At 53.8% G+C, this 27,689-nt stretch overlaps 1 protein-coding gene across 9 annotated transcripts in view; it reads right to left on the reverse strand.

Annotated features, from left to right (window-relative positions):
* The window catches only part of ST3GAL3 (ST3 beta-galactoside alpha-2,3-sialyltransferase 3), a 216,366-nt gene that overhangs the window by 17,276 nt on the left and 171,401 nt on the right, over window positions 1-27,689 (reverse strand). For all 9 annotated transcript variants that reach the window (XM_029083372.2, XM_029083371.2, XM_029083375.2 and 6 more), the window contains 4 exons: window positions 27,569-27,663; window positions 22,735-22,798; window positions 18,043-18,138; window positions 15,478-15,664 (listed from right to left, as the gene is read on the reverse strand). In XM_029083372.2, coding sequence (XP_028939205.1) covers window positions 15,478-15,664; window positions 18,043-18,138; window positions 22,735-22,798; window positions 27,569-27,663 — 442 coding nt within the window. The remainder of the gene's footprint in view (window positions 1-15,477; window positions 15,665-18,042; window positions 18,139-22,734; window positions 22,799-27,568; window positions 27,664-27,689) is intronic.

Genomic DNA, 27,689 nt, shown 5'->3' on the forward strand with positions numbered 1-27,689 from the left:
GGAGCTCCCCTTCCCGGCCTTTCCAGGCTCATTAGCCCCAGGGACCCAGGCTGGGAGCTGCCCTGCACCCGTGGGTGTCTGGAGTCAGCCTGGTGCCCGCTGCAGCGTGCCAGGCGAGACCGTGCGCCTTTTACACCCTCAGTTGCTCCTACATTCCTGCGGCTGCAATTGGGAAGTTGGGGGGGGGTCCCTTGTGGCCACGGGCACACACTGTATACCAGCAGAAAAAAAAAATAAACAAACTCCTGAGTTTCAGGGTTTGTTTAATCTGAGAGGGCTCGCGAGGGTTTCTGCTGAAAGCGGAGCAGCAGGGGGCGGGGCCGGCCGGTCCGCCGGTCCGCCGGTCAGCGAGCCGGGGGCCGGGCCGGCCGCCAGGCTCCCGCGCCGCACGCCAGCTGGGGATTGAGCAACCGCCGGCCGGAGTGGCAGGCGGGCAGCGCCGAGGGGGCCACTGGCCTCGCGGTTTCCAGGCCGGACTGCCGCGAGCCCGCCCGACCCACGGCCCGGGAGGGGAGACCCAGACCGCGGCCACGGGGGCGAGTCCGGGGATCAATCCCAAAACGCGAGCTGCCCCCGTTCGCATGACATCAGACGTGTCCGCCTCGACGGCAGCCGGACCCCGGCATCCGAGGCCGGGCTTATCCGGACGCCGGCGGCCGAAAGCAGCCCCGGCACCCGATCTGATCAGCCTCCGCGAACGCCATCTGAGTCGAGGGCAGTCAGGGGTTGAGGAGGGCGGGCCCGGCCCGGCCAGCAGCACAGGCTCTCGGCGTGGGAACACACTGGCCCGAGAGACCGACAACTGCCCAGTGGCTTGGGGACAAGGGGCTCCACTCTAACTTCTGCCGCCCGTGCCCAGCCCCCAACTATTTCGTGGTCCGTACCGAGAGGAATTTCCGTAGTCTGGCCTAGAGAGAGAGCAGCCTGGCCTACCCAAAGCGAGAATGAAACACAACCCGAGGCAACCTCGGGACACAGATTTCAGGCCGCGGAAGTTGGGAAATTCCCCCGCCGTAGACAGGGCTCCCTCGGCTCGCCGGCTGACCGGTGGCACGCTCCCAAACACGGCGCTTACGAGTCCTGTTGGAAGCTCCGCTTTCCCAGGGTCCCGGCTGCCAGACAACACAATTACCCACTGAGTTACCGTAAGTCGATGCGTTCCTTTTTGGATTCTTTGAGGACACACACCCCTAAACAGACGCCCACGCATGCTTGCAAAAAGAGGAAGGATAACTCTGAAACCGGGAAAAGGAAATGCTCCAGGACAATCTTGCCCCAGCAGAGCTCTAGGCATGGCCTGGAGTCACCGGAAGCTAGAACCAAACCTCCAAGCGGACAAGCGGTCTCCAGGCCCACAGAGGGATGCAGCACGGGAAGCAGCAGAGCCTAGTGGCTAAGGCACGGGCCTGGGAGTCGGAAGGACCTGGGTTCTAATCCCAGTTCCACCGCTCGTCTCCTGTGTGACTTTGGACAAGTCACTTAAACTCTCTGTTAGCTCATCTGTAAAATAGGGATTAAGACTGTGGGCCCCATGTGGGCCAGGGCCTATGTCCCCCCCGATTACCTTGTATCTACCCAGTGCTTAGTACAGTGCCTGACATATAGCAAGTGTTTAACAAATACCAGAAAAACAAATCAGACAACCCAGGGACCCAGACAACCCAGCGGAAAGAGCCTGTGGAAAGGGCACAGGACCGGGAGTCGGGAAAACACGTGGGATTGGGAGACCCGGATTCTAACCCCAGTTCCGCCACCGGCCTGCTGTGTGGCCTTGGACAAATCACTGCACTTCTCTGGGCCTCAATTCCCTCTTTGTAAAATGGGGCCAAGATACCCACTGTCTCCTATTGTAGACTGTGAGCCCCGGGTGGGACAGGGTCTGTCTGATCCTATTACCTTGTTCCCATCCCAGTGCTTAGCACGTAGCAGACACTGAAGAAATTCCCTAATAATGATTTTTGCAATTTAGATATTCGATTTTGCCTGCCTGGCCTCGGGGCCTTCCCGGCCAGGACGTGCCACATTAAATATGAGGGCATGACAAGGAAATGCCCAACCGAGGGGATCTGCGGTACTGAGGTGGATTAGGCAGCCCCTCTGGACAAAGCTTGGGCAGAGGCGCTGAGATTTGAGGCAGCTCGGCGAGCTGACAGACTGGCTTCTGCAGGGAAGACCTGAAGGTCTGCCGCTCCAAAATGACCCAAGATGCCAGCCCCCGTCCCGACTGGTGGAGCCAGCCAGACCAGTCTGCTGTGGACCCGCTGTCCACCCACCCGGCACCCCTCCTTGAAGGGGCCCGGGACCCCAACGGGCTGCAAACGAGCCCTCGGCAGCTGCCAGAGGTCAGAGTGCCAACTGTCCTGCCCAATACATTGTCTTGTTTTGGTTTCGTTCTGTTTTGCTCTGCTGTCTGTCTCCCCAGATTAGACTGTGAGTCCGTCACTGGGCAGGGATTGTCTCTATCTGTTGCCGAATTGTCCATTCCAAGTGCTTAGTACAGTGCTCTGTGCATAGTAAGCGCTCAATAAATACTATTGAATGAATTGGAAGAGGTCTGGTCCTCTACCAGGACTGTGGGCACCCGAACCTCTGCAGAGATCAGCAGTCCCCCACGCCCCAAGCACCCTCTCCTGCTCTTCCTCTCCCTGCCTCAGGCAGGCCTCTTCTTGGCAAAGCTTCTCATGAGCTCAAGGTGTTAGCAAACTTCTTCTCGGAAAATAACGGTGTTAAATGAGGATTCTTGGAATCTAGCGGAGGTGAGAGCCGGGATGCCAGCTCGCCGCTGGCACGTGCCCTCAACGGTGCCCGTGGCAAGGAAAATTGGAAATATCTGCTGGGCAGGCTGCCTGCTGGGTTTTCTTTCTGGTCCTCCTCCCTCCACTTTCTGCGGCTGCTGCGGGCCGTGGGGCCCCAGGCGGCCGCTTCCGATCTGCTTTCTGGGCGCCGAGGACGGGGGGAGTCAACGGGCCAGGCTCTGGGAGGGCAGTGGTCCCGGGAGATGGTTGGTCTTGGAGTACAGGTGTGCCAGGATTTTCCTCCCACCCCGACACCGAGCGAGGAGAACCACTTCCCACCCTGCCTGCCTCCCTCCCACCCTCCCGGAGCAGCGGATGCCAACTCGCAGGCTGAGAGAGCGTGGCGGCTCCTCGGGACGACTGCCAAGCCAGGCAAGGGGGAAGAAAGATGGATGCAACGAAAGGCAGGGCAGACGGCCACCTCAATCAGCATCTCCTCCAGTAGGCGGTGGCGGACATAGATCAAACCCCCATCCTGGGGCTCTCAGGCTCTTGCCGGTTGCTCAGACGGCCTGAACTCTGTGAGTAATCTGTGCGGCTCGCCAAGGAATACACGGCTTTCAGGCATAAATCGCCCAATCTCGGTCCCTTTCCGAATTAACGTCTGTCAACGTGATACTGTTCAAGATGACTGAAGTCTGGATCCCATTAGCAACCATCCGTCTTGGATAAATATTGACCGTTTGGTCTTTGTGGGCGACGCAAGTGCATTCAGTTCTCTGCCTGTCAGGACGAGGAGTCTCTCCTTTCTGCTAGAAGCGGGGTCTGGGTCTGGGGTGGGGCGGGGGAGGGAGAGGGCAAGAACTCCAGGGAAAACATTAAACTCCGCAGACGACGTGCTAAGTGATGGCTTTCCACAGCTTGTGGTCCAGACTGCGCTTTGCCCTTCTATCCTGGCGATCCCCTTCCGGGGGGCGTGAGAACCGCTTCCCCCAGGAAACGCACGAGGAGACCGATCGAGGAGCTGGGTAGCCCTGGCCAGGCTCGGGCACCAAGTCCCGGGGAGAGCTGGACTTCTGCGAGGGACAAGCGTCCGTGGCCGGGGCTTTAGCGGGACCCAGAAACTCCACCAAGAGCATCGCTGCTCTCGCCCTTTTTTGAGGGCGGCCCGTCCTCCAGAGGATCATGGGAACTCCCCATTGAATCTAGTGGCCTGTAGGGACAGGAACTGCCTGGAGCTGGACTGTCAGGGAAAACCCCACTGCTGGGGAACATTCCTCGTGACACCTGAATAACTGGCAGAGAGACAGTGCGACTCTCTCTCTCTCACATGCGTGCACGCACACTCCCATCACTGTAGACGGCACCACCGTCCTTCCTGTCTCTCAAACCCATCACCCTGGCATTATCCTTGACTCCTCTTTCTCATTCGATCGACACAGTCAATCCATCACCAAATCCTGTCGGTCCCGCCTTCACAACACCACTAAGATACGCCCCTTCCTCTCCATCCAAACTGCTAACAATCACTCATCCTATCCCTCCTGAATTACTGCATCAGCCTCCTCGCTGACCTCCCAGCCGCCTTACCTCTCCCCACTCCAGTCCATACTTCACTCTGCTGACCGGATCATTCTTCTACAAAAACCTTCAGGACATGTTACCCCACTCCTCAAAAAACTTCAATGGTTGCCCATCCAGCCCGCAAAAAACAAAAACACCTCACCATTGGCTTTAAGGACTCCACCCCGCCCCCTCCTTCCTCACCTTACTACTCTCCTACTACAACTCAGCCCGCACACTTCACTCCTCTAATGTTAACCTTCTCACTGTGCCTCGATCTCGCCTATCTCGCTGCCGACCCCTGGCCCGTGTCCTGCTTCTGGCCTGGAACGCCCTCCTGCCTCAAATCTGACAGATTTACTCTCTCCCCCTTCAAAGTCTTACTGAAGGCACTTCTCCTCCAGGAGGTCTTCTTTAAACTCCCCCTTTCTTCTCCTCCCACTCTCTTCTGCATCTGACTTGCTCCCTTTATTCATCTCCCCTCCCAATATCTGTAATTTATTTATGTTAATGTCTGTCTCCCCTTCTAGATTGTGAGGTTGTTTTGGGCAGGGAATGTGTCTGTTTCTTGTTTTATTGTACCCTCCCAAGCACTCAATAAATATGACTGAATGAATATGAAGGACCTGACGTAGCAAGGCCAATTCCAGGTTTCTCTGGCACGTCCAGGCAGAACCTGGAACCCAGCCAGGGGGGGAGCCCGTGTGGGCACTTGGGGCTTAGGCTGGAAGGCCGCCCGGGACCCCAGGACGGGGGTTTGATCTATGTCCGCCCCCCAGTTTTGGTGCATCCCGGGGGAGGTGCCCTATGGGGATATCCTAGTGAGAGGCGAGTCAAGTCTAGACACACACATTGGGAGCTAGGGCGATTCAGTGATTGCTTCTCTCCCCCAATTGTTCATTTCCTGTCAAGCAGACACGCAGGTACCTGCTGACTCAACTTGTTCTGCAATTATTGGGATAATTGATGCGAATGGAGGGCAAAATGTCACCAAAGGAAAGAGCGCCTCCGCCTCCAGCTTGCCCTCAACTGGGCCGCCTGGTGGCTTCAGAGGCTCTGGGCCCTTGCTGCCTCTCCCTCGCCCGAGGACTCTTCCACAGGTGACTTGGCTTTGGTTTCCTATCTCTGTTTCTCAAAAATCGAGGGCGCTCCTGATGCTATAGGGGTGGGATAGGGCCAGACCGCCTCATTTCTTACCCATGTGTCTGTGGTCAGACAACTACCTTTAGAGAGCAAGCTCCAAGTGGGGACGGTCCAGGGCTGGGTCTCCGTCACACCTCCCGTACCTCTCCCGGGGGCCTAGCACAGTGCTTGGCACAAAACAAGCGGTTGGACCTTACCACAAATAGCCATCGTAATAACAACGGTAATAGTAACGATAACTTGGAGAGGGAGGGGGAGTCATCGCTCTGCCTCCTGTCTCCGGCAAGGGGGTTCTGTGCTCAGTTCCTAAAAACCTCAGCCCTGAGGCAGTCAGAGGTCCGGGCAGCAGGTAGAGCCCAGAAATCAAGGCCCCGAAGCCTTAACCAGAGGCCTGGCTTCCTCTCAGGGGGTCGGCTGGGCCGTGACTATATACTGTCTACTGAGCAAGACGTTAAAAGGCCGAGGATCGGGCTCAAGATGAGGACACTCCCAACCTCAAGAACAACATTTTGCATTTTGTCAGTAATTACATTCGACCAGGTTTTTTTCCCCTAGGTCTTCCAGGATGGCCTGGATGGGAGTGTCCCAGCTGAGAATCCAGGATGTCAGTGAGGGTGAGTCTCCCTTCTTGGGCGGGAGGACCTGAGAACAACGGGTCGTGGTGGGGTAGGGTGGAGCGGGGCGGGAGGGGGCTGTAGAGGAAAGTGGGGGTGGGAGAAGTCCCAGGTGCCGGGAGACACGTTTCCTGGCAGCTCAGGTCTGGGCTAGGAGTACTGAGGCTGCCCAACTCGGGGCCAACACAGCCCAGAAGGACTGGGAATTGCCCCAGGAACCGTCTGGAAACTCTCCCGGGATGCTCGGCTCTCCGACGCCATCTCTCTCGGCGCCCAGCCAAATAAGACTTCGGTCAGGAGAGAGTCGAGTCCAGAGACACTGCAGCTCATTCCAGGGGAAGGAAGGACTCGTCTTCAGGGAAAGCTTTAGAGCTGACGCTCTGGGGCCTGGAGGGCGGAAGCGTCCTCTGCCGATCCCAAGGTTTCATTAGTGGATCAGAAACACCCACCGCCACTACTGGCTGAGTCGGGGGCGGGTGGGTCCGGGGTGCCGAGGGGGTAGAGCGGCCCCTCCTCTTGGCCATGTGGCCGGCCCGCCCACCCGAGGCCACGTCGGGGTCTCTCCCCAGGGCCCCATGGATGAGATGAGATCAGGAGTCTGTGGGAGTGCTTCCGTTTCGGTCCGGTGAACCAAACAAGGAGCTGGCCAGAGGGGTTGGGAATGAAGGCCAGCTCTCGAAGGAGACACAGAGCCAGAGACGGGAAAGAAGAAACCAAGCCACGATTCACAAGAACAACGGGCGAAGAAACGAGACCGAGGCCCTTGGAAGGCAAGGCGGCAGACCCCCTCCGGAGAGGCAGGAGGACCCACTGCTTAGGGACAAGGGTGGTAATAGCGGGGCCGGTGGCTGGCACCTCTACCGTACCTCCGGCCACGGTCCAATGAGACCTGGACTGGACGGATGGAGCCGGGGGTGAGCTCCGGGAGTCTGCTTCTGCTCCCCGCGTCCCGCCCCCGCCCCAGGGAGGAGGGAGACTGTGCCTCTGGCAAACAGTGGTGCAGAGACTTGGCCACAAAGGGCCCAGGCACTGGCACTAGGGTGAAAGGAAAGTGAAAGGAAGTTCCCGGCTTTGACAAGGTTCCTAGCACCACAGCCCTCCGTGGGCCTGACCAACTTCAGCATCCCATAATTCCAGATTCGGGCCAGGACAGAGCAGAATCCTTATGCGTTGGACCAGGTTTGGCTGTCCCCTTCATTTGAGGGATTGGGGTCTGCAGGAGTCATGGGCATTACAGCTGAGCTTCTGGGACTATGCTTCTCGGCAGCCCACCGGACCAGTTGCCCACGCTGATAGCTGACCTTCTCTATCTCCTCTCCCTCAAAAGTCCAGTGGAGTTGAACCCGGATCCCCTTCCAGTAGGGCCGGGCTCCTTTCTAGTCTGGAGTGGAGCTGGTTCTGGCCTGGAAACAGGCCGGGCTGGGCTGGGCCCCGGACTTCCAGTCTGAGCAGGCCCTGGCTGATACTCACTCCCACACCCGCTACCCCCAGCATAGGGTTAGACGAGGAGGTGCCTCCTCCATACACGATCACATCCTCAAGTTTCTTCCACATGAGGAAATGCAAAAGCTTAAAACCCACACTCAACCCGCCGAGACCTGGACTGAAATGATTTGCCTTTGGCTGTTGCAACCAGACATTTTCCCCGCCCCCATTCTTGTCCCTCATCCACATTATGGCCCGTTTCCCGCCTCTCTTCCACCTGGCAGGGTGGCTCCTTGTGACTCCCCCATTCTGCTCTGAGGCCTGGTGAGAAGGAGCTTGGGCCCTCTACTTGTGAGATTCCTTCTTTCTGTTTGCTGTCTTTTAGTGAACCGTTAAGAAAGGGGACCAGGGGATGAGGGCAGTGATTCTCCCATAAGGCGTTGACCAGCAAGCAGTTAGTTCACTTGTTGTTGAGATCGAGTATGTAACTTCCAGGTAACACTGGCACAGGGTGGGGGCAAAACATCTTCCCCATCTACTGGGGAAGCTCCTGAGCCCACCAGAAGGCCCATTCCATATCTATCTTTCTCTCATTAGAAGTAGGAAAGAGTAGACATTCAAATCAACACGCTTTCCAGTTCCCCCAGGGAAAGGAACAAGGAACTCAAAGGAGAATAAGAAGGCAAGTCGAGGCAATGGCACTGATACTTCAAAAAGACTGAAGAATTTTTTTCCCCCCCAAGAGGTGCTTCTCTCCCCGCAAAGAGGAGAACATGACTCCTTTTGAAAAGATTCCAGAGTGGGTGCTGAATCTCCTTCGACAGCCCTGAGTCTTCACAGAAGTCTGGGAGGGCACTCTGGATGCTCGACTTCCTCTTTAGGGCCCAAAGTGACTTTTTGCTGCATTTGCCTCCCAAATAAATCAGGCAGAGTCAGAACCGCCTTGCCCACGGGGTGTAGTGAAAGTCTTGGTGGTCTGGCAGCTTCTGTGGAGCTTGGGGATTAGCGTGGTTTATGACCGCAAGGTGGTGAAAATAGAAAAGGAGAGCAGAGTTGACTGCGGAGGTGCAGGAAGCTAGCAAACAGAGCAGGGCGAGAATCCGGGGGGAAAAGCTCCCGAGCGTTACTGGTCCGATCGGAAGGGAGTCTTAAGCAGTCAAAAAGATGTAGGCGAAGATGCTACCTAAGGGGGAGGTGGAGAGATTCACTCCCTGGCTTCCTTCTCCTGCCTCCCCGCCCCCACCCCAGAACCAAAGGCTTGCAGGGGTCAGCTTGGGCTTGAGTCTGGTTGCTTTTTTTATGGTTTTTGCTAAGTGCTTATTATGTGCCAGACCCTGTACTAAGTCCTGGGCTAGATACAAGATATTCAGACCGGACACAGTCCCTGTCCGATATGGAGCTCACAGTCTTAATCCCCATTTTACAGCTGTGGCACAGAGGAGTTAAGTGACTTGCCCAAGGTCACACAGCAGACAGGTGGCGGTGCCGGGATAAGAAACCAGGTCCACTCTCTATCCACTAAGCCAAGCTGACTTCTCCACTGTTTGCTCCACTGTTTGCTCACCAGTGGTTCTGGATGCCTTGCTGAGCCCTGGCATTAAGATTGCTGTGCTCCTTTCGCTTCTTGGGCCTCTCCTTCTTCCTTCGCTTCCACGGCAGGTAGGGCAATGAGCAGGAAAATGCCACCCTCGGGATCCAAGGGGCAGCCGGCCCTCACATGAAGCGTCCCCCTGCTGCTCTCTCCAGCTCAGAGGTGTTCGATCACTAAACTTTACTCCCCCCAAATGAGGATGATTGTCAAAACTACCTCTCTACCCCCCCAACCTCTCTCTCCTGCTCTGCAGCCTCATATTTCCTTCTGCCTTCAGGACATCTCTTGCTGGATGTCCCACGGACACCTCCAACAGCGTGGCTCAGTGGAAAGAGCCTGGGCTTGGGAGTCCGAGGTCATGGGTTCGAATCCCTGCTCTGCCACTTGTCAGCTGTGTGACTGTGGGCAAGTCGCTTAACTTCTCTGTGCCTCAGTGACCTCATCTGTAAAATGGGGATTAAGACTGTGAGCCTCACGTGGGATGACCTGATCACCCTGCATCTACCTCAGCGCTTAGAACAGTGCTCTGCACATAGTAAGCGCTTAACAAATACCAACATTACTATTATTATGTCCAAAAGAGAACTCCCACCCAAACCCTGTCCTTCCCCACACTTTCCCATCACTGAAGACAACACCAACATACACTCTCACAAGCCTATAACCGTGGCATTATCCTCGATTCACCTCTCACTTAACCTGCATTTTCAGGTTGTTACCGAATCCTGTCCGTTCTTCCTTCCTAACATCCCTAGAATCTGCCCTTTCCTCTCCATCAAAACCGCTATCACTCTGATCCAGGCACTAAACAGACCCCGCCTTGACTACTGCATCAGCCTCCTTGCTGAGTTCAGCCACTGCCAACTACTGTTTGTTTGTCTGGTGGCCAAGGGCTCCCCTCCCCAGTCTAAGCAGCTGCCTCCATCCAGAGACGTGAGATGAGGGGCAGAAGACTAGTTTTCTTTGGAATTAGCAATCTCGCGCCAGCCAAGGTTTAATAGCCCACCTGCCCTGGGAGGGGCCCCAGTGCCGAAGTCAAACCTGGCCTTCGCCACCGTCATTCACTCATTCAATTGTATTTATTGAGCACTTACCGTGTGCAGAGCACTGTACTAAGTGCTTGGGAGAATACAATACAATAAACATCCATAATGGCCGATCACTGTGAGGCCCCAGAATGGGGGAAATAGTGCCCCAGGGGCATAGACAGTAAGTGGGATTGGGGACTTTCCTGCTTTACTCTCCTTTCCCCATCCAGCCATGCACACGTTTGCTCAGGAATCTCGTGGCACGGAAAGCTCAACTCTCACCTGGGGTTGGACGGGGGAACTCTCACCTCACCTCACCCCCTGCGATGCACAAACACACACACACACACACACACACAAGCATATACAGTTTTCCTCCTTCCCCTTGTAGCCCAAGGAACACAAGCTAAGGGGCACTGCTCCTCTGTCTTCACCTGATTCTCTGTCACTCCAGGCACCTGGGAGCACTGGCCACGGCACCGAGAGAGGGATCTTGAAAACTGGGAGGCCCGGCCCCGGCCCCGAGAGCGCGGAATTTCATTCCAATTGGAACCGACGAATACTGGGTAGAATATTTGCTGCACGCGCCCAAGAGTCACATTCTTGGCATTTTTCATCTGGGAGGAGCTGCCGCAGTTCTCTGGCCAAGGGAAAGGGGCAAGTGACTCGAGCAAGGGATGGGAGAGGTCTGAAATGCCATCTTGCTCCTTTCCCTCAGATGGGGAAAACAACCGGAGGAGGGAGGGAGGCAGAAGGAAGTTTCCACCAGTCTGGTTCGCCAGTGCACCTCAGTCCTCGCTGCCAGAGCTCTCTGAGAGCGAGGCAGATCTTTCTAGCAAGCCTCCAGATTGGTCTCCTATTGTTCGGGGAATGCATAGGGAGAAGGCTCGGGACATGGCTAGCGTCCAAGCCTATGAGTGTGGAAGAATAATAATAATGCCGGTATTTGTTAAGCGCTTACTATGTGCAGAGCACTGTTCTAAGAGCTGAGGTAGATATAGGGTAATCAAGTTGTCTGACGTGAGGCTCACAGTTAATCCCCATTTTACAGATGAGGGAACTTAAGCCCAGAGAAGTTAAGTGACTTGCCCACAGTCACACAGCTGAGAAGTGGCAGAGCCAGGATTCAAACCCATGACCTATGACTCCCAAGCTCGGGCTCTTTCCACTGAGCCACGACCGACGTATGATTGCCTCTCCACCCGATGCGGCATCCGGGGAGAGATTGCCCTTTGCTGCCTCCCGTCCTTCTCCAGATCAGTCCATACTTCACTTCCCTGGATCATTCTTCTACAAAAACGTCCAGTCCATGTTTCCCCACTCGTCACGAACACCCAGTGGGTGCCCATCTACCTCCACATCAAAAAGAAGCTCCTTACCATCAGCTTAAAAGCAATCACTTGCCCCTTCCTACCTTACTCTGCTGCTCCCCTACTACACCCAGCTTGCATCCTTTGCTCTTCTGGTGCTAACCTTCTCACTGTCCCTCGATCTCGTCTCACTGCTGACCTCTCACCCTCGTCTTGCCTCTGGCCTGGAACTCCCTCCCTCTTCATAACTGACAGACGATTACTCTTCCCACCTTCAAAGCCTTCCCCGACTAAGCGTTCATTTCCTCTTCTCCCACTCCCTCTGCATCTCCCGTGACTTTGGATTTGTTCCCTTTATATCACCCCTCTCTCACCCCCTCAGCACTTAAGTACATGTCCGTAATTTATTTGTTTATATTGATGTCTGCCTCCTCCTCTAGACTGTAAGTTCATTGTGGGCAGGGAATGTGCCTACCAACTCTGTTACACTGCTATATTGTACTCTCCCAAGCACTTAGTACAGTGTTCTCTGCACCAATTAAGTGCTCAATGAATACGATCAATTGATTGATTGACTGATTGCGGGTCTTTGGGAAGATCAGAATCAGAGCAGAGGTCTTCCCCTCATGGACAGCTTTTCAAGCACATCCCCATTCCTCATATTCCTTAAAATCAAGTACCTCTGGCAGATCTTTTCTGCTGCGACTTCCCCAGGTCAGCCAGAAGCGGTTTGCTTCAGCCCTTGGGGACTCAGGCGTGTAATCATGAGCTCACAAGGGTTCCCTCATAGGGCGCTCTGTGCTGCTCCTGCTCTCTGCCACCAGCCTGCCTGCCCTCCGAGGGGTGCCATGGGGCTCCCTGACATTGCGGGGAGCCCGTGTTGGCACGGGGCAGAGTTTAGGGCTGACATTGTAACTCCCAGGGCAGGCCCTGGGAGGGATTCTGGGAAGGGCTGGTGGTACCTGGCTCCACAATAGACTGGCACCCGATGGTGGATTTGCTCAACGAAGATTCAGGACCAAACTGGGCATTTCTCCCAGAAAAAAGCCCAACACAGGTGGGACCACTACTGACCCATGGCTTCTCCAGGAGCATGGAGGGAACCTATCTCCTCTGTTTACAAGAGAAGAAGGCAGTGGTGACCTTAAGGGGCTGAAGCACCGGAGACATTGTGACTTGCCCCAGTTGTTGTTCACTGTTGTACGGCATATCTGCCCTCCCGCCCCATCCCCCGGTGGAGTGGGATTCGCCACAGAGCGACCCTCCAAGGAACCGTCCCCCCTTCCTCTCAGGCACTTCTTCCCCAGCTCTGTGCAGGACCCAAGGACGATGGTTCTGGCCTCCCCGCGGGACTCTCGCTCTGCCCCAGGGGCATCCTTGGAAAGCTGAGGATAACCAAGAGCCAGAGGCGGCGGCATCAGCGGGGAGTGACATGAGAGACGAGAAAGAAACTGGTCCCACTGGTTCCCGCTGAGAAGAATGCAAGCCCTGGGGGACTGTGAACACCTCAGTCCTGGAGGTCTCCCAACTTCTTAGCGTTCTCCCCCCTAGCCCTTATGTCACTCATGCTGGGGGTGGTGACTCATTCCCCTTTCCCTAAACAAGGTGCTTCCTCTTGAGTGAGAGGGAAAACAGTTCTTCAGCCTTGGGTTGGAAGCTGCTCCTTCCCAAGACTCCTGGGTTCTCCAAACCTGGAGGATGAGGTCCTGGATGATCTTGGGCCCTCTGGTGCATCTCTGACAGGGCCGGGTGGGCAACAAGCCGCTGGAACAGGGACAACCCAAAGCTCCTAGATGCCAGGTTAAGTGACCCTCTAGGAAAGGATGAACCCAGGTCCATGGAGGCCAACGATGGAATGCCAATAGCGGGAAGTTGTTTAAAATGGGGACCGATGGTTGGGAGCCCAGCAGAGCGCCTCTCCAACCCTTCCCTCAAATCAAATCAAGCAAAACGTACATGCTCTCTCCCCACAAAGCCCCAGATCTTATTATTATTATTAACAATAATTATTGTTAATAATAATAACTAAACAACAATAATAATGATGGTATTAAGTGCTGATCTGTGCCAAGCACCTCCCCCTGGCTAAAGGCCAGGAATGGCTTGGCGGGCTACCGCAGCCCCGGCCAACATTCAGCGAGGTTCCACCGTGATCCCAGTCCACTGCAGGAGTTCTCCTTCCCGAGGAGGGGAACTAAGGAGTCCAGAAACCGGGATTCCAAATCACTGGGGAGGCCGTGGCTCACGTGCCCTGGCTTCTTCACCACAACCCCCGAGATGTTCAGAGAAGGGAAGGTGCGCGGCCCAGGGGACTTTGTTCAGGCACGCCGGGAGATGTGCGAGGAAGCAGCCCGGAATAAGCCCCGACATCTCCCTAAAGGAGAGGCTGGTTGCGTGCAATTCTCCACCAAAACACAAGTCTCGGTGTTTGGCACAGTGTCATTTCCTCTGCCCCCTCTGAAGTCAGAGATCGCTGATGGCTCAGAAAGGACAGTTGTTCTCTGATGGGGACATATGGCTGCCAAAGGGCATCTTGGTGGTCAGGGCAAGCCAGATGGTTGCCTGCCACCAAGCCTGATTTCTTATTCCGTTCCAGATCCCTAACCTTCACAGGATCACTCTCCTCGGGGCCTGGATCCCAGGAATGTACCAGCCACATCCATTTCCTTTGACTTAGGCGCTCCCTGCCATTCTAGGTGAACGCAGCCCAGGCTCATTTTCCCAGAATGATGAGTCACTCCGGTGTCTCCGGGGGAGTGGGGGTCGGGGTCCTTCAGAGAGCCGGTCTGCTCCCCCATTCCGTGTCTGGAGAAAGCTCCTCTGTCACTTTCATTAAGGCGAACATTCCAAGGAAGCATGATATCCACCATATCTCAGCCCTAGAAAAATCACTCCTCAGCACCTGCTCATCAGGCGCATTTCAATCATCCAATAAACCTGTTCGTTTCTTTGTCGCAGCTTGTACTCTATAAACACTCCCCTCTCCACTTGACCTCTCTCTCTGGCTACAAAGAAAAGATGAGAGCGCATCACCCCAGGGGGAGAAGAGTTAGAGGTCTTGGGGGTGGGGAGGCTGCAATTCCAGCATGGACCCCGCAGAACCCCAGGGACCCAAGAAACCATCCCCTGACCTAGAGATGCCCCTGGATTTAGCCTGGATTTTTCCACATTACTGTGCTCCTTCTGCGTCATCCCCTCATAATAATGTAGGCCTGCTACTCCTAGGGTTTCCAGCTCACCTTCCCTCCCAAGGTTGCTCCCAGAGCAAAGCAATCAGGGGCAGAAGGATCCCTCCCCTTACTGAGTCAATGCACGCCAACAGGGGAACATGAAGGAACTTCCTGGTTTCCATGGAGCCCAGAGCGTGAGAGGAAGCTCAGAGCCCTGGCAGGCGGGCACAGGGATCCTGTTTCTGGGCTCCTGGCTCTGGGTTCAAACAGGCCGGGGGCACCAGCCATTTCTTTACGGAACCAAAGTCGCCACCACCTTCTTCTCTGTGCATCCTGCCTCCCTAATCTAGACAGTCGGCTCCTGGTGGGAAGAGACCATGGAGGCCCCGGGTAATTTATCCTGCCCTCGTGTCAAGCTCGGGGCCCGAAACTAATGTTCCTTCGGGATGACGGTGGCGGTGACAGACGCCCGGGAGGAATGACTCAAGATGGAGCAGGTCCGCATCGGCTTCTTTCTTGCCCCTTCACGATCCTCCCTTCCCCCCAAAACCTTTGCTCGTATCCCTCGGGTCCCACAACCCTCACACACAGCGGCGGCACAGAAGGGGGCTGAGGCCGGGCCAGGATCATTGTAAGCTGATCCATCCTGTGACCATGTCTTAACCTGAAGGAGACCCTAAGGGGCCATGGAGACAATAGCGGGAAGCCCAATTCCTGGAACCGGATTCTGCTGCCTGGCTCTGCTTTCTCCCAGGGGCTGGAGGGAAAGACCTCGCCCGGGCCCACCCACGTATGTTAGCTTAGATGAAACCACTTGAAAGGCTCAGCCTCCCCGGCCCCCTCTCCCAAGACGACCCCCCACCGTCTCACCAAGCGACCGGCCGCTCGCTGGTCTTACCACTTTCTCCTTGTAAACGATGTATTTCAACCACTTGAAATCTTGCCACTTGAAGCCTGCCAGGACAAACAGGGAATCCCTCTCATACTGCTCTGGCTTCTGGATGGCCCCCTCTGGGTAGGTGATGCGTAAGGTGGTCTTGCTCCCCACATCCTTCTCAAAGCCCTTGACGGGAGCAGAGTTCAGCCTATGGAGAACCCGGAGATGAGTTTAGTATTATGTGCCTTGCACTGTTCTAAGTGCTGGGGTAGATACAAGTTAATCAGGTTGGACACAGTCCCCGTGCCACATGGGGCTCACAATCCAAGGAGGGAGAACAGGTATTTAGTTACCGTTGAGGAAACTGAGGCACAGAGAACTCAAGTGGCTTGCCCAACGTCACGCTGCAAGCAACTGGCAGAACCGGGATAAGAACCCAGGTCTTCTGACTCCCAGGGCCACGTTCTTTCCACTGTGCCATGCTGCTAGGAGGTGCTAGAATCAAACAACTGCCGTGGAGTTAGGAGACCTGATCCCTGCCCTTAATGCGCTTACAGTCATCTGGCAGAGGAGACAGACAGTAAAAGAAGAAAAGTGGCTATTTAGGTGAGTTAGTGCTTAAGTAACGGGGGTGGGGGTGATGTAAGGGGCCATCAGGAATTGCTACAGGTGGTCCTGAGTAAACAATTAGCTGGCACAGAAGTGGCGAAATGGGGATGGTGGGGATGACAGGATATGATCTGAGGAGAGGAATTAGCCCAGGAAGCCTTCCCAGATGTCCCTTTAGAGACCATGGAGCCTCTCTCAGCCTCCCCTGGGGCCTGCGTGATGGCCCTGGTCTTCTTTCTCCTGCTACCATCTGGACCAGAGGAGGACTGGAAGCTCGGCATAACCCATGGACTCCCACCTGACCTGGTCCCCACGTAATAGCCAGCATCTCCAGGTCGGGTCCTCTGCCGGCTCCAGGGTGAGGTCGCTTCAGCGGATCCGGCCCCAGCCCCCTAGGGGCTTCCAAATGAAAACCGTCCGCATCGAAGCAGACAAATATATACACGGTCAAAGCGCCACGGTCAAAGCGCCACTGACGACTAGACAAACACTGACAAATAACAAAAGGACTATTTATACTATGAGCAATCAGTGCAATTGGTACGGCTCTACTGGACGGTGCACATGGCACGCTGGCCTAGGAGAGAGGTTAGTGATGGGCTAAAGATTCACCGCCCAACTTCCAGTTAGTCAGGGAAGGCTGTCTGGAGGGTGTGGGGTTGTCGTCGTCCCCCCACAACACACACTTCCTCTCACACAACCCATTTTCTGATACATCTTGTGTGGTCCGATGCCAGAGAGAGGAATGAGTCTTGATCCCTATGGAATTGGCAGGAATACCCAGTCTGCAGCTCAGTGCTCCAGCCCAGGACCCTGTTCCAGTCAAGGTTCTTGCCAGAGGCCTGCTTTCTTCCTCTCTCCCTCCTCCTATGGGTTTTCTGCAATTCGATCCAGTCTGTCTACTACAAATGGTAATTGTTAAAGATGGTATTTGTTAAGCACTTACTATGTGCCAGGCACCGTACTAAGCACCGGAGTAGATACAAGCAATTCACATGGAGCTCACAGTCTTAATCCCTATTTTACAGATGAGGTAACTGAGGCACAGAGAAGTTAAGTGATCTGCCCAAGGTCACACAGCAGATCATTAGTGGAGCCGGCATTAGAACTCAGATCCTTCTGACTCCCAAGCCGGTGATCTTATCCATCCTTAGCTTGGCAGCTTCCCCAGACTCCAGAAATGCACACCCACAATGTACTTGACTCAACTGCAGGGAGGCTTGAGAAATCAGTGGTTCTGGACAGAGAGGGGTTGGGGGTGAGAAGACAGAGGGCACTGAGTCCTCCCTAAACCATAGCCAAGAAGAAGTTCACAACCCAGCCCTCTTCAAGTGGAAAAACACAAGAAGAGAGAGAGTGGAGCACTGGTCTTGATCCCCCAGGACAGGCACAGCAGCACCCAGGATATGACTGCCATCAGAAATGCGGGCCGGGCAAGTAGCCCTTCTTTGTGAATCCGGATCAGGTCAACAAGTAGCCCTTCTTTGTGAACCCGGATCAGGTCTGGATGGGGAGGTTGTGGGGGAGGGCCAGATCCCAGTGCAAAAATCCAGTATCCGGGCGAGTCTCTAGCCCATCCACACCTGACGTCTCCTACTCGCTTTCCTTTTCTGCATCAGGTCGATGGATTATACTCCAGTCCCCTTTCAATAGGTCCAAGACCAAAGAAAGGGGACCTACTCCCCAAAGGGGCTTCTTGGGAGTCCTGTCTGCTACGACTATGACTATGTGCTCTGCACATAGTAAGCGCTTAACAAATACCAACTTTCTTACGATTTTTCCTACTTTCCTTTTCCTTTTCCCCACTCCGCTCCACCCTGCCCCGCCCCCAGCACTCATACTCCTTTCAGGAGGGAAATTTCCGCTCCCAGAAAATGGAACCCGACAACCCGGAAGTCTTCTCCCCAACGGTGCCCGGCCTCCTTTGGGTGGACGAGAGGAGGATTCAAGTCCTCAGGAACGCTTGCAGGGGCTCACCTGACAACCACGTCGTAGTCATCAATTTTAGCTCCGAGTGACTTATTGGCGAGCACGCCGCCGTTCCCCACGATGATGCACCGGCGACAGCTGAGCCTGTTTGAAACAACGAGAACAACAACAAAAAAATGATCAATCCATGGCATTTATTGAGCACACCTTGTGTGCACAGCACTGTACCGAGCGCTTGGGAAAGCGTAATGCAATATAGCTATCAGACACGATCTCTGCCCACAAAGAGCTTCCGGTCTAGAGGGGGAGACAGACAGGAAGACCTCTTGCGTCCCACCCCATTCTCCACAGCCCCGGGCCCCGGCTCTGCCCAATAGCCACCAAATTGGGGTCATACGACCTGAGGTTTCACAAGGGTGCAAACCCTGCCCTCTGGATTCCTGGAAGCTTCAATCAAAAGCCCCTACCCCTTTAAACACCTCCCCTCGATTTTGTTTCTTTCTGTAGTAATAAATCATTTGGATCCCAGGTTTTCCCTCTAAAAATGAAAGCAGCGAAGCAGCGAGGCCTAGTGAAAAGAGCCTGGGCCTGGGACTCTGCTTTGAGACCTTGGTTATGTCACTTCCTACTTCTATGGACCTCAGTTTCCTCGTCTTTAAACTGGGGATTCAATACCTACTCTCCCTGCTACTCAGACTGTGAGCCTCATGTGAGACAGGGACTGGGTCTGAACTGGCTATCTTGTATCTACTCCAGCACTTAGGACATAGCAGGCGTTTAACAAATACCACAATTATCATTATTATTATACAACTAAACTGGCAGGTAACATGCCATTGTCTCTGGCTACTGTCTACTCCCAGGAGGCAGGCAGCTCCTGAACACAGGCATTTAGCAGGTTTGCAAGCTGAATTTATGCTAGCAAACCCCTTCATGCTTTTATGTCCTCTGAGAGGAGGCCCAAATGCCACTTCCGGGGAGCGGCAAGGCTGTGAGCAAAGGCACCTTCTAAGGAATGGGAATAATCAAAGGTCGACGCACAGAGACAGGAGCAATTCTCTGAAAATTGTAGCAGGAAGATGGGAACGTTCAGCAAGGCGAGTGCCCTGATTTGATTTCGTTCCGGATTGTTTTGGATTTCTAAAAGCGCCGTCTTTGTGATTAAGTCACCTCGGGGCGTGTCCCAGACTTTAAAAGTAGACTTAGGACACTGCGAGGAGGGGTTAGAGTCATCACCATTTAACTCACACAATCCCCGAAGAGCCATGCGGGTGTCTCAAGGCCTTTCAACGAAAGGTAAAACTAGAAGCGTATGACTGGAAATTCTAATTTTCCTTCCAACCAAACTCGTTCCTTCCAGCTCTGACTCTTGAAGAGCTCTGAGTCTCCAGAGGAAGGTAGGAGACCACAAAGAGTTCCTCCTCCCCACAACTTCTCCCGCCGCCGGCTCCTCTCATTTAGCCAAGCGCTTATTCTGCCTTTTGGTTCTTTATTCTCCATTCCCAAATCCAAGAACTTTGACAGTCGGGATGACCCCCCGACCCTATAGACTGTCTTTCATGCTTTTTCGGCCAAAGCCTTTATTATCTTTTGTGTCTCTCCCCGAGGTTTACCAATTCTGGGAAAGTCTTTCAACCATCCAAACAACCCCTGCTGAATGAGAAAGTGATGGAGCTGATAGTTTCTAGTCTCTGACGGCCACTTTCTACGTTGAGACTTTTCCTTTGCCTACCGCTCTCTGTCTGCTGGTGTGACGGAAATCAGGAGCTCCTTATGGTGGAAGATGCCTGGCCTCAGGAGTCAGGAAACACCCATTTTAGCCCCACCTCTGCCACTGTCCTGCTATGTGATTTTGGGTAAGTTCCCTAATGTCTCTGAGCCTCCTTTTCTCATCTGTAAAATGGAGATAAGAAACCTCTCCTTTCCTCTTAGGCTATGAGTCCCTTGAGGGTCAGGATCTCTGAACGATCTGAGTACCTGCCTCTGCACTCAGAGGAGTGCTTGGCTCGCAGTAAGCACTTGATACAGTCTATAATTAGTTGCCTTTCTGCTACTGACACTGTAATTTTAGATTATTCACTGAGCGCCCAAGATGGACAAGCATGGGACTGAACGGGGTGATATGCTAAGACCTCCACCCTCCAGGAGCTTGAGAACCCTCCCTTCTCCTATTAATCAATCAATGAGTAGTATTTATTGGGCGCCTTCTGTGTTCAGGACACTGTACTAAGCTCTTGGGAGGGTGCAATAGGGGAGGAAGACCCGATCTCTGCCCATGAGGAGCCAGGAAGACGGCTTGAGCAGAAGTGCTTATGGAAGGGTCCCCTGGAACGCGAGACAAACCGACTCGGGCCGTGACTGGATGTCCTCCCCAGCTGGTCACGGTTGCTTGTAGTAGTGGCATTTACTGAACCCCCACTTTGTACGAAGCACTATGCTGTGTGCGTGGCCTCTCCACTAGCTGCTTGGTGATGCGCTCAAGCGGATTCTTGAGCATTTTGTATTTAACAATCAAAATCGGTTCCCCTCCCCGGATCCTTGGTAGTGCTCAAATGCAGGGGGGAGAGGTGACGGCGATAATAATAACCATCGTAGCAACTTTTCCAATTCTGTCCCAGCTCGGGCTCCGATTCCCAGTCCCATGCCTAGGTTGGGCATCTCAGACGGTTAGCCTGGCAACAGTTGCCAGGGCTGGGGCGTGAAGCTTCATCTGTGGTCGGCCCCCAGCCTGCTCTCAAGTGGTTTTTTTTTTGGTGATTTTATTTAAAAACCTAATCTTCCAATAGGGAATTTGGTTGTAAAGTACTACTGAAGAATTAGGTTCGGAAGTTGTGGGCACGCATGCATGTACACGCACAGAGACACCCAGAATCCCTGCCCCGCCTTCAGCATCCTCACCAAATTTCCCACTTCAATCTTGTCCTAAATTCCAGGACCCCACAGTCATTCAGCCAGTCCTAGGAATGAATTATGCATTAAACTTTCACCTGGGCTCGCTGAATCGCTTCATCTACTCCCTGCGTTTCCGAAGGGCTCTGCTGGGGTGGGGGCAGCTTGCTTCCAGCCATAACTTCACAAGTTAGGTGGCCAGGGGCTCTGAGGCATCTATTTTTGGAGCAGGCCTGGTGCATCTGACTCAGAGGGGCATTGAGGTCCCAGCCCCATCTAGGGGCAGCCCCAATTCCCAGCACCCAGCCTGTCCCTTAAATGCGGCCAAACCCTGGGAGAATTTCATTCCCAAATTTCCAATTCCAACTCATGGACCTATGGAGGTGGTGGGTCGGGGGATGGCGCTGATTACCCACTGGCTTTTAGGAGGCCTTCGTCCTGAAGGAGGCTCCTACATCTTTCCAAGAATAAGCTCTGGCTACTATCTGGGCACCCACTCTCCGACCCCAACCCTGTCTTGCTCTCTGGCCCCGGCTTTGCTCGCCACCTTCGCGAAGGGCCTGCTCCTTTCCAGCCCCGCTTCTCTGAAGCAACTTCAGAGCTTCCCAACAAACACCTCCTCTTCTCATTTCCAATCCACACCGAAAACATTCCCAGGCTTTCGGCCTGGGCATTTAAGTAACATCCAAAGAACGCTTCTCCCTTGGGCAGTCTCTCTCCTTGAAGTACCCATAGACCAGAGCATGGAAGGAGGAGGAGGAAGAGGACTGGGGGGTGGGTTAGTGCGAGAGAAGCTAACCAGGAGAGGAAGCAGCCTAAGCACCACTCAATCTGTCCCTAGGAGGATCCTTTATCCTCAACACATCCTCAGGAACCCAGAAACCATTTGAAACAAGAAAACGGACAGGACAGCGGCCTGTCCATAGTCCAAACCCAGCCGCAACTACCGTGAGTGGATGACTCCGCCTCGAAGCAAGACCAGCAGATGATGGGCAGCTGTAGCTGTCTACTTAGTCCTGGGCTATTGAGAGTGATTCACTTTTTCACCCATTCAATCGCATTTATTGAGCGCTTACTGGGTGCAGAGCACTGTACTAAGCGCTTGATGATAAAACTACAGGAAACGGAAGGAACACAGGAGCATGCAGCAGGGAAAAATTACACACATCCACGACCTTGGAAACGTGGAAATGAACACCAACCCGGAATTCTGTTATCTCAGCAACCCGCTGCCCAGTGAAGCATGAATCAACAAAGAACGAGAAAATCCGGCATGCCCTTGAGGAGAATGTGACATCAACGTAGCATCCGGTGTTAGGCCAAAAAGAAGGTTTATCGAGCTGCCCATTTGCCTGTTTTATCTGTGGCAGACAAAAGGACTTGGCAGACTGCAATTAGGAAAGGAGAGGCTCCGTGACACTAAGGCAGAACCCAAAAGAGTACCAGGCGCTGCCAGCGGCCAATACGATGGCACAATTAGCGTGGCAGGAACTTTTCAGCTGCATCCTCACACAGGGGGAAGGGGAACAGGATCTACCACCAGTAGGATTATAGAAGGAAATACCTATAACACACGTGCAAACACATGCTCATGACCAATCCCACAAACAGTGCAGCAGATGAGCACTTCCCCGCTGCAGGAACGAAGCGTTCGACAGGCCCATATGAACCTCAGCCAAAATCCCAGTTCCCACCTCGCACCTACCCACCCTATCACTTCCCAGTGCGACGTGCTTTCTCACGCAACCTCGTGATCTCTCACCGATATTCCTACAGGGCGGAGAGCCCCGGGGTGAACGGGAGTAGAGGGAAGCAGAATTCGAGCCCGTCCCCCCAGGGGAGGCAACTTACCCATCCAGGGCCAGAGTCAGCCGATACTCTTTGGTTGCCGACAGGATGGCTTTGATCAGGTTATCTGCCGGAGAGAGAAGTTGGAGAAGGTAAGAAGGTGATCCAGTTCTCGTCGTCGATGCTGACCCTAAGATTCGGGGGAGAACTCCAAACCCAAGTAGATGGGAAGCTGCCCTCGGGCTCCAATCCAGTGCGGGTTCTGCTCGGGATCAAACGTTAAGTGGAGGCTACGGCTGACCGGAGGCTAAATGTGGGTGTTATTTTGGAAGTCCAGCCCAAAATACCTGTTGGGAGATTAGGTCCCCTGGATATTCAGCCCTGATCCTGGCATTTCCCAGGCAGCTGAGGAAACCCGTGGCAGATGAGAGGGGCAGAGGTCGTTCTTCTGCTGCCCGAGGCCCCTTGCCGTGGACAGGCCTGCTTTCCTGTCCTCTCCGAACGGTGTGTTGATTCGCTCGGCGGCTTTCCCCAGAGGAAGAGGCAGCCCCTCCCAAGTCTCAGGGTCCAGACTCAGGCTTAGCTAGGGAAGGTAGGCTAGCTCTCGGCACAGCCCCTGGTGTGGTGTCCAGAGCCAGGCTGCAGTCGCAAACTTGACCTCTCCTTGCTTGGGCCGGCTGCACAAGAATGGCGCTGGCTTGATAGACAGCATGGAAAGCGATGCGGATACCCATCCACGAGTTGGTCGGTAGTCAGAGAGAGACCAAAGCTACTTGTCCTCGCTTTACGCTTGGACCTAGGCAACCCGTGAGTCTGGGAATAAGCTCGATTCTCCATGTCTTCCCCACTGACAGCAACTATATGGGGATTAAGGCTTTGACGAAGTCCCGGTTCCTTGGTCCACCAGGGAACTGGGCCTCACTTTGCAAATCCCTGATCGAGGAAGCTCATTTGTTTTGACTCTCACGTAAGTTCGGCCAAAGGCAACTTGGGCTGCACCCCCCAACCTCGGCCCCCCACAGTCACGGGGGGATGTGAAAAGAGTCCCTTATGACTTGCCCTCTGCAGAGCGAGAAGCACCGCTGTCAATCCTGTGGACAGCTCTTGGGTGGTCGAGGATGTGGTCTGGGAGGGTGCCAGTGGGGAGGCTCTATGGCTGAATCTGTGAGGTCCTGAGGGACCCAGAGGCAAGGACGACATCCCATCACCTGACCCGTTGCCTCACAGAGCAAGAAGCAGGGCAGTAAAGCACCAGAGAAGCCACTCAGACATCTGGCTAACTGCCCCGCCAACCTGGTCTGGAGCGGTTGGTCACCAAGCGTTTGCTCCACTGCAGACTCTTCGGGGTAATCCCCACTCACAGGCCTTCCCCGCGAGCTCTAAGCAACCCACCTTCAGTTTTAAAGCCAGGAAGTTCCCTAGACAATTCCCACCCCATCGCCGCTCTGATAATCTCTGGTTTGCGTCAGCCCTGCACTGCTTCACCACACGGCCTGGAGAAGGAGCGGAGAAGCTATCCGAGGGACAGGGACCAACGGCCTCAGAGAGAGGCTGATCCAAGTCCTGGCATTTATCTAGACGGAGTCCTGGAAGGTGCCTAGAGAGCGACTGAGGCAAGAATTCCATGCGGCCTGTGACAGGAGAGGGGCACCATTCAGCTCCCCGGGGCTCCCCAGCTGTCAGCACGGCCATTAGACACTCTGTTTTTTGGAGAGTTATAATTCATCCCTCCCACTTAAAACAAAAAATACTTCCAGATCGAAACTTGGCACCAAATTTCATCCCATGAGACCATGAAAAATCCCCATTCAATGTTTCGGCTCCTTGGCTCCCACCCTCATCTATTGGCGCGACTGCAGGGTCTATTTTTTCCCCCCTTTGAAATCGGGAAATTCAATCCAAGCTCCCAGATTTACATAACATCATGTGGGTGATGGGCGCGGGCAAGGAAGAGAGGAAACGTGAAGGCTGCCAGTGCTGCTCTGTCATCTCCTTCCACCTCGCGCCCCGTTCCAGAGTCAGCTGAACAGCATGCGTTGCACTAAATCTGACAACCCTGGGAGTGGAACCTTTCGCGGGTTGTCCCGCCCTTCTCCGCGGGCCTGTTCGTCCTCCAGGGCCTCTGGGTGCCCGCCCGGAACGAGGACATTCAAATGCTCTTCACTCCCTCCCGACGCTCGGCTCCAGCTCCGAGCCTTCCTTCTGCAAAAATTCCACAATGGTTCTCGCTGGATTATTGAGAAAAGGGAAGCTGGATGGCAGAGGGCAGTGGGGGAAGCCGCCATCCTGAGGGAGAGGAACTTCACTAGCAGTAACTGTAATCCCCGAGTGGCTAGTGAGTGCCAGGCATATACTGAGCACTTAGGAAAGTATAACAGAAGAACAGGACACACTGCCTGACCAAGAGGAGTTTACAGTCTGAGAGAGAATGGGTGGTTCATGAAACTGGACTACGTCCTAAATAGGGGAGAGTGTTAAAATCTTAGAAGAGAGAGATAAAGCTAAGTAAACAGCTAAACAAAGTGATATTCAATCAGGGCATGTGCACCATCCACTTTCCAAGGGATAAATAGGAATCAACAAATGATACAGAACGGGAAAAGTCTAGCTATCACAGGAATAAAAGGAATATGAGGAGCTGTGTTATCTACTGAAAAGGGTTTGGGGCTGGGAGTCAGGAGCCCTGGCTCTGCCCCTGGCCTGCGATGTAACCAAGGACAAACAATCAGTCGCATAACACTGTACTAAGCACTTGGGAGAGTATAATATAACAGAGGCTATGTGTCTACCACTCCCTGTCTACAGTGGGCAAGTCATTTGACCTCTCGGAGCCTCCGTCTCCTCATCTGTAAAATGGGAACAATAATACCATCCTTTTATGGGGATGTGGGGAGGATAAAATGAGATAAATAATGCAAAAAAGCCTTTTAGTAAAACTCAAGCACTCTACAAAAAACATAATATTAAAAGGGGTGAATGGGTCCAGGGTTGAATCTGAGTCATGACTTCGGGGCCATTATTCAGGACACCAATATGAGACTGAGTTCAGCTACACGGACGGAATAGGATGGCTAAGGCTGGAGGATGATCTCCCGGCACCGGCCAGGCCCTCGCTAGGATCCTGGGTTCCATTTCAGTCCCAGCCCTCTTAAACAGATGAGGAGAAAGAGGGGCAGAAGGTATGGGGGAAAAGCCAACCGAGTGTTTAAAGGTAAGAAAAATGGGTCCTGTCGGGACAGTTTAAAGAATTGAGTTTACAGTCCTGAGAAGAGATGGCTGAGGGATGCTTGAATGATGGTGAGGAGGAGAAAGAGAAGGAGAAAGAGGAGGAAGAGGCTCTATTTCTACTGAACAAGAGGAATGGGCTTTTCTTGCCTGGAGAGTTTAGAGGGGCAGAAGCAAGAAAGTCTTGCCTCTCTTGAGTGGTGAATTACTAGAAGACACTGTGGAATGGCCAACTCTCATATCACGGCAAACAACGGGGCTGAAACACTTCGGTATCTACCTGCTTAGAAACAAAGGCCTGAGGCAGGAGACCTTAAGGACCTTCCTGCCCGATGTCACTTTTTTTTAATCTTACTCACCACATACTGCTTTCATCACCAGGGATGATCCTCTTCCCCTCAAACTACTTTCCATCACTGACTGGTTTTCTCAGGCACAAACACCGGGCAGATGGAGATCAAAGATGAGAGTCACAGACAGTGATGGGACCGGCAAAAACGGTTACGGAGTCCAACCGACGGACTGGGTGAGCGGAATGGGAAGAGGCTACTGGTCATGGATGGTCTCTGCCATCCCAGTACCCCTGTGGACGGTGATCACGGTCAACAGGGCCAATGTCAACTCGAAAAGATGCCGAGATCACATTTCCTGGACTACAAAATAGGTCTTTTAAGAAGGACCCTTCTGATGTCCCTGCATCTTAGTCTAATACTACCAATATGTTAGAGGGGCGGGAGCAGCCAGAGACAAGAAAAGGGGAATTGAAAGGGAGAAGGGTTCCAACTGTGGGATGGCTATAAAAGGCACCTGAATATCAGTGCCCTTCAGTCAGGGGCATTTGTGCCCAGGATGGTTCTCCAGAGAAGGTCAGGTGGTTCACCCCATCCTGCCACTGAAGGAAAAGTAGGGGAGGGAAATCCGAAGGCCTGACTTACCCCCTGCCCACTCTCATCCCTTGTGTTTCCCACACCGAAACCTCGGTTGATTTCGGGAGTGAAGAAGATAGGATGGAACTAGATCGCAGTCTGGCAATACGCTTAACCCCATCCTAATAATTAGGTTACCTGTCCCCATGGTGCCCATGAAAGGAATTCTCGTATTCTCTCTTTAGGTATTTGTTGCTTGAAGTTTAGCTGTTTTTTTCCCTCATGGAACCAATAAATCAACCAAATCTACTGAGCCTCGAAGGAAGTGCTTGGAAGAGTATAAGTAAAAGACCCAGTTCCCTGCCTTCAAAGAGCTTACAATCACTATAATGACATTCACAGACATCTCCCTGCAATTCAGGGTTTACCTGATGATGAATTTGATTTGTGGGCGACTAGTTTTATCACCACCATTTTGCTAACGAGTCCACCCTCCCGAGATCCGGAGACCCCCTATAAATCTGAAGGAGGCAGGGTAGAAAAGGTCAGTGTTCCAAGGCCCTAAACCTTCCTTTTCTCGTCAGCAAAGCTACTGCTGGCGAGCAGTGAGAGTGGACACCAGGGCAATGGTGCCCGCGCCCAGTCTGACCTGTTTCCTGGATGGACGCATCACGCCCAGCCTGGGAAAGAAACCACGATGCTCTCGGCCACCCCACCAAACTCTGCCCTCTGAAGGGCAAGTGGGCTGACTATACAGTGCTCTGGGTAGGAGCTCTGCCCTCTAAGAAAGTTTGGGTCTGGCATACCTTGTCCTTTAATCCCAAACGGTGGTACGAAATCCCTGATCCGGGCCCACTTTCTGAAGGAATCATCCAGGAACATCGGGGCTGGCTTGGAGAACCTGAAAATCAAACACACCATTGGCAT

The sequence above is a fragment of the Ornithorhynchus anatinus genome, chromosome 18 (assembly GCF_004115215.2).
Source record: "Ornithorhynchus anatinus isolate Pmale09 chromosome 18, mOrnAna1.pri.v4, whole genome shotgun sequence".
Classification (NCBI taxonomy): Eukaryota; Metazoa; Chordata; class Mammalia; order Monotremata; family Ornithorhynchidae; genus Ornithorhynchus; species Ornithorhynchus anatinus.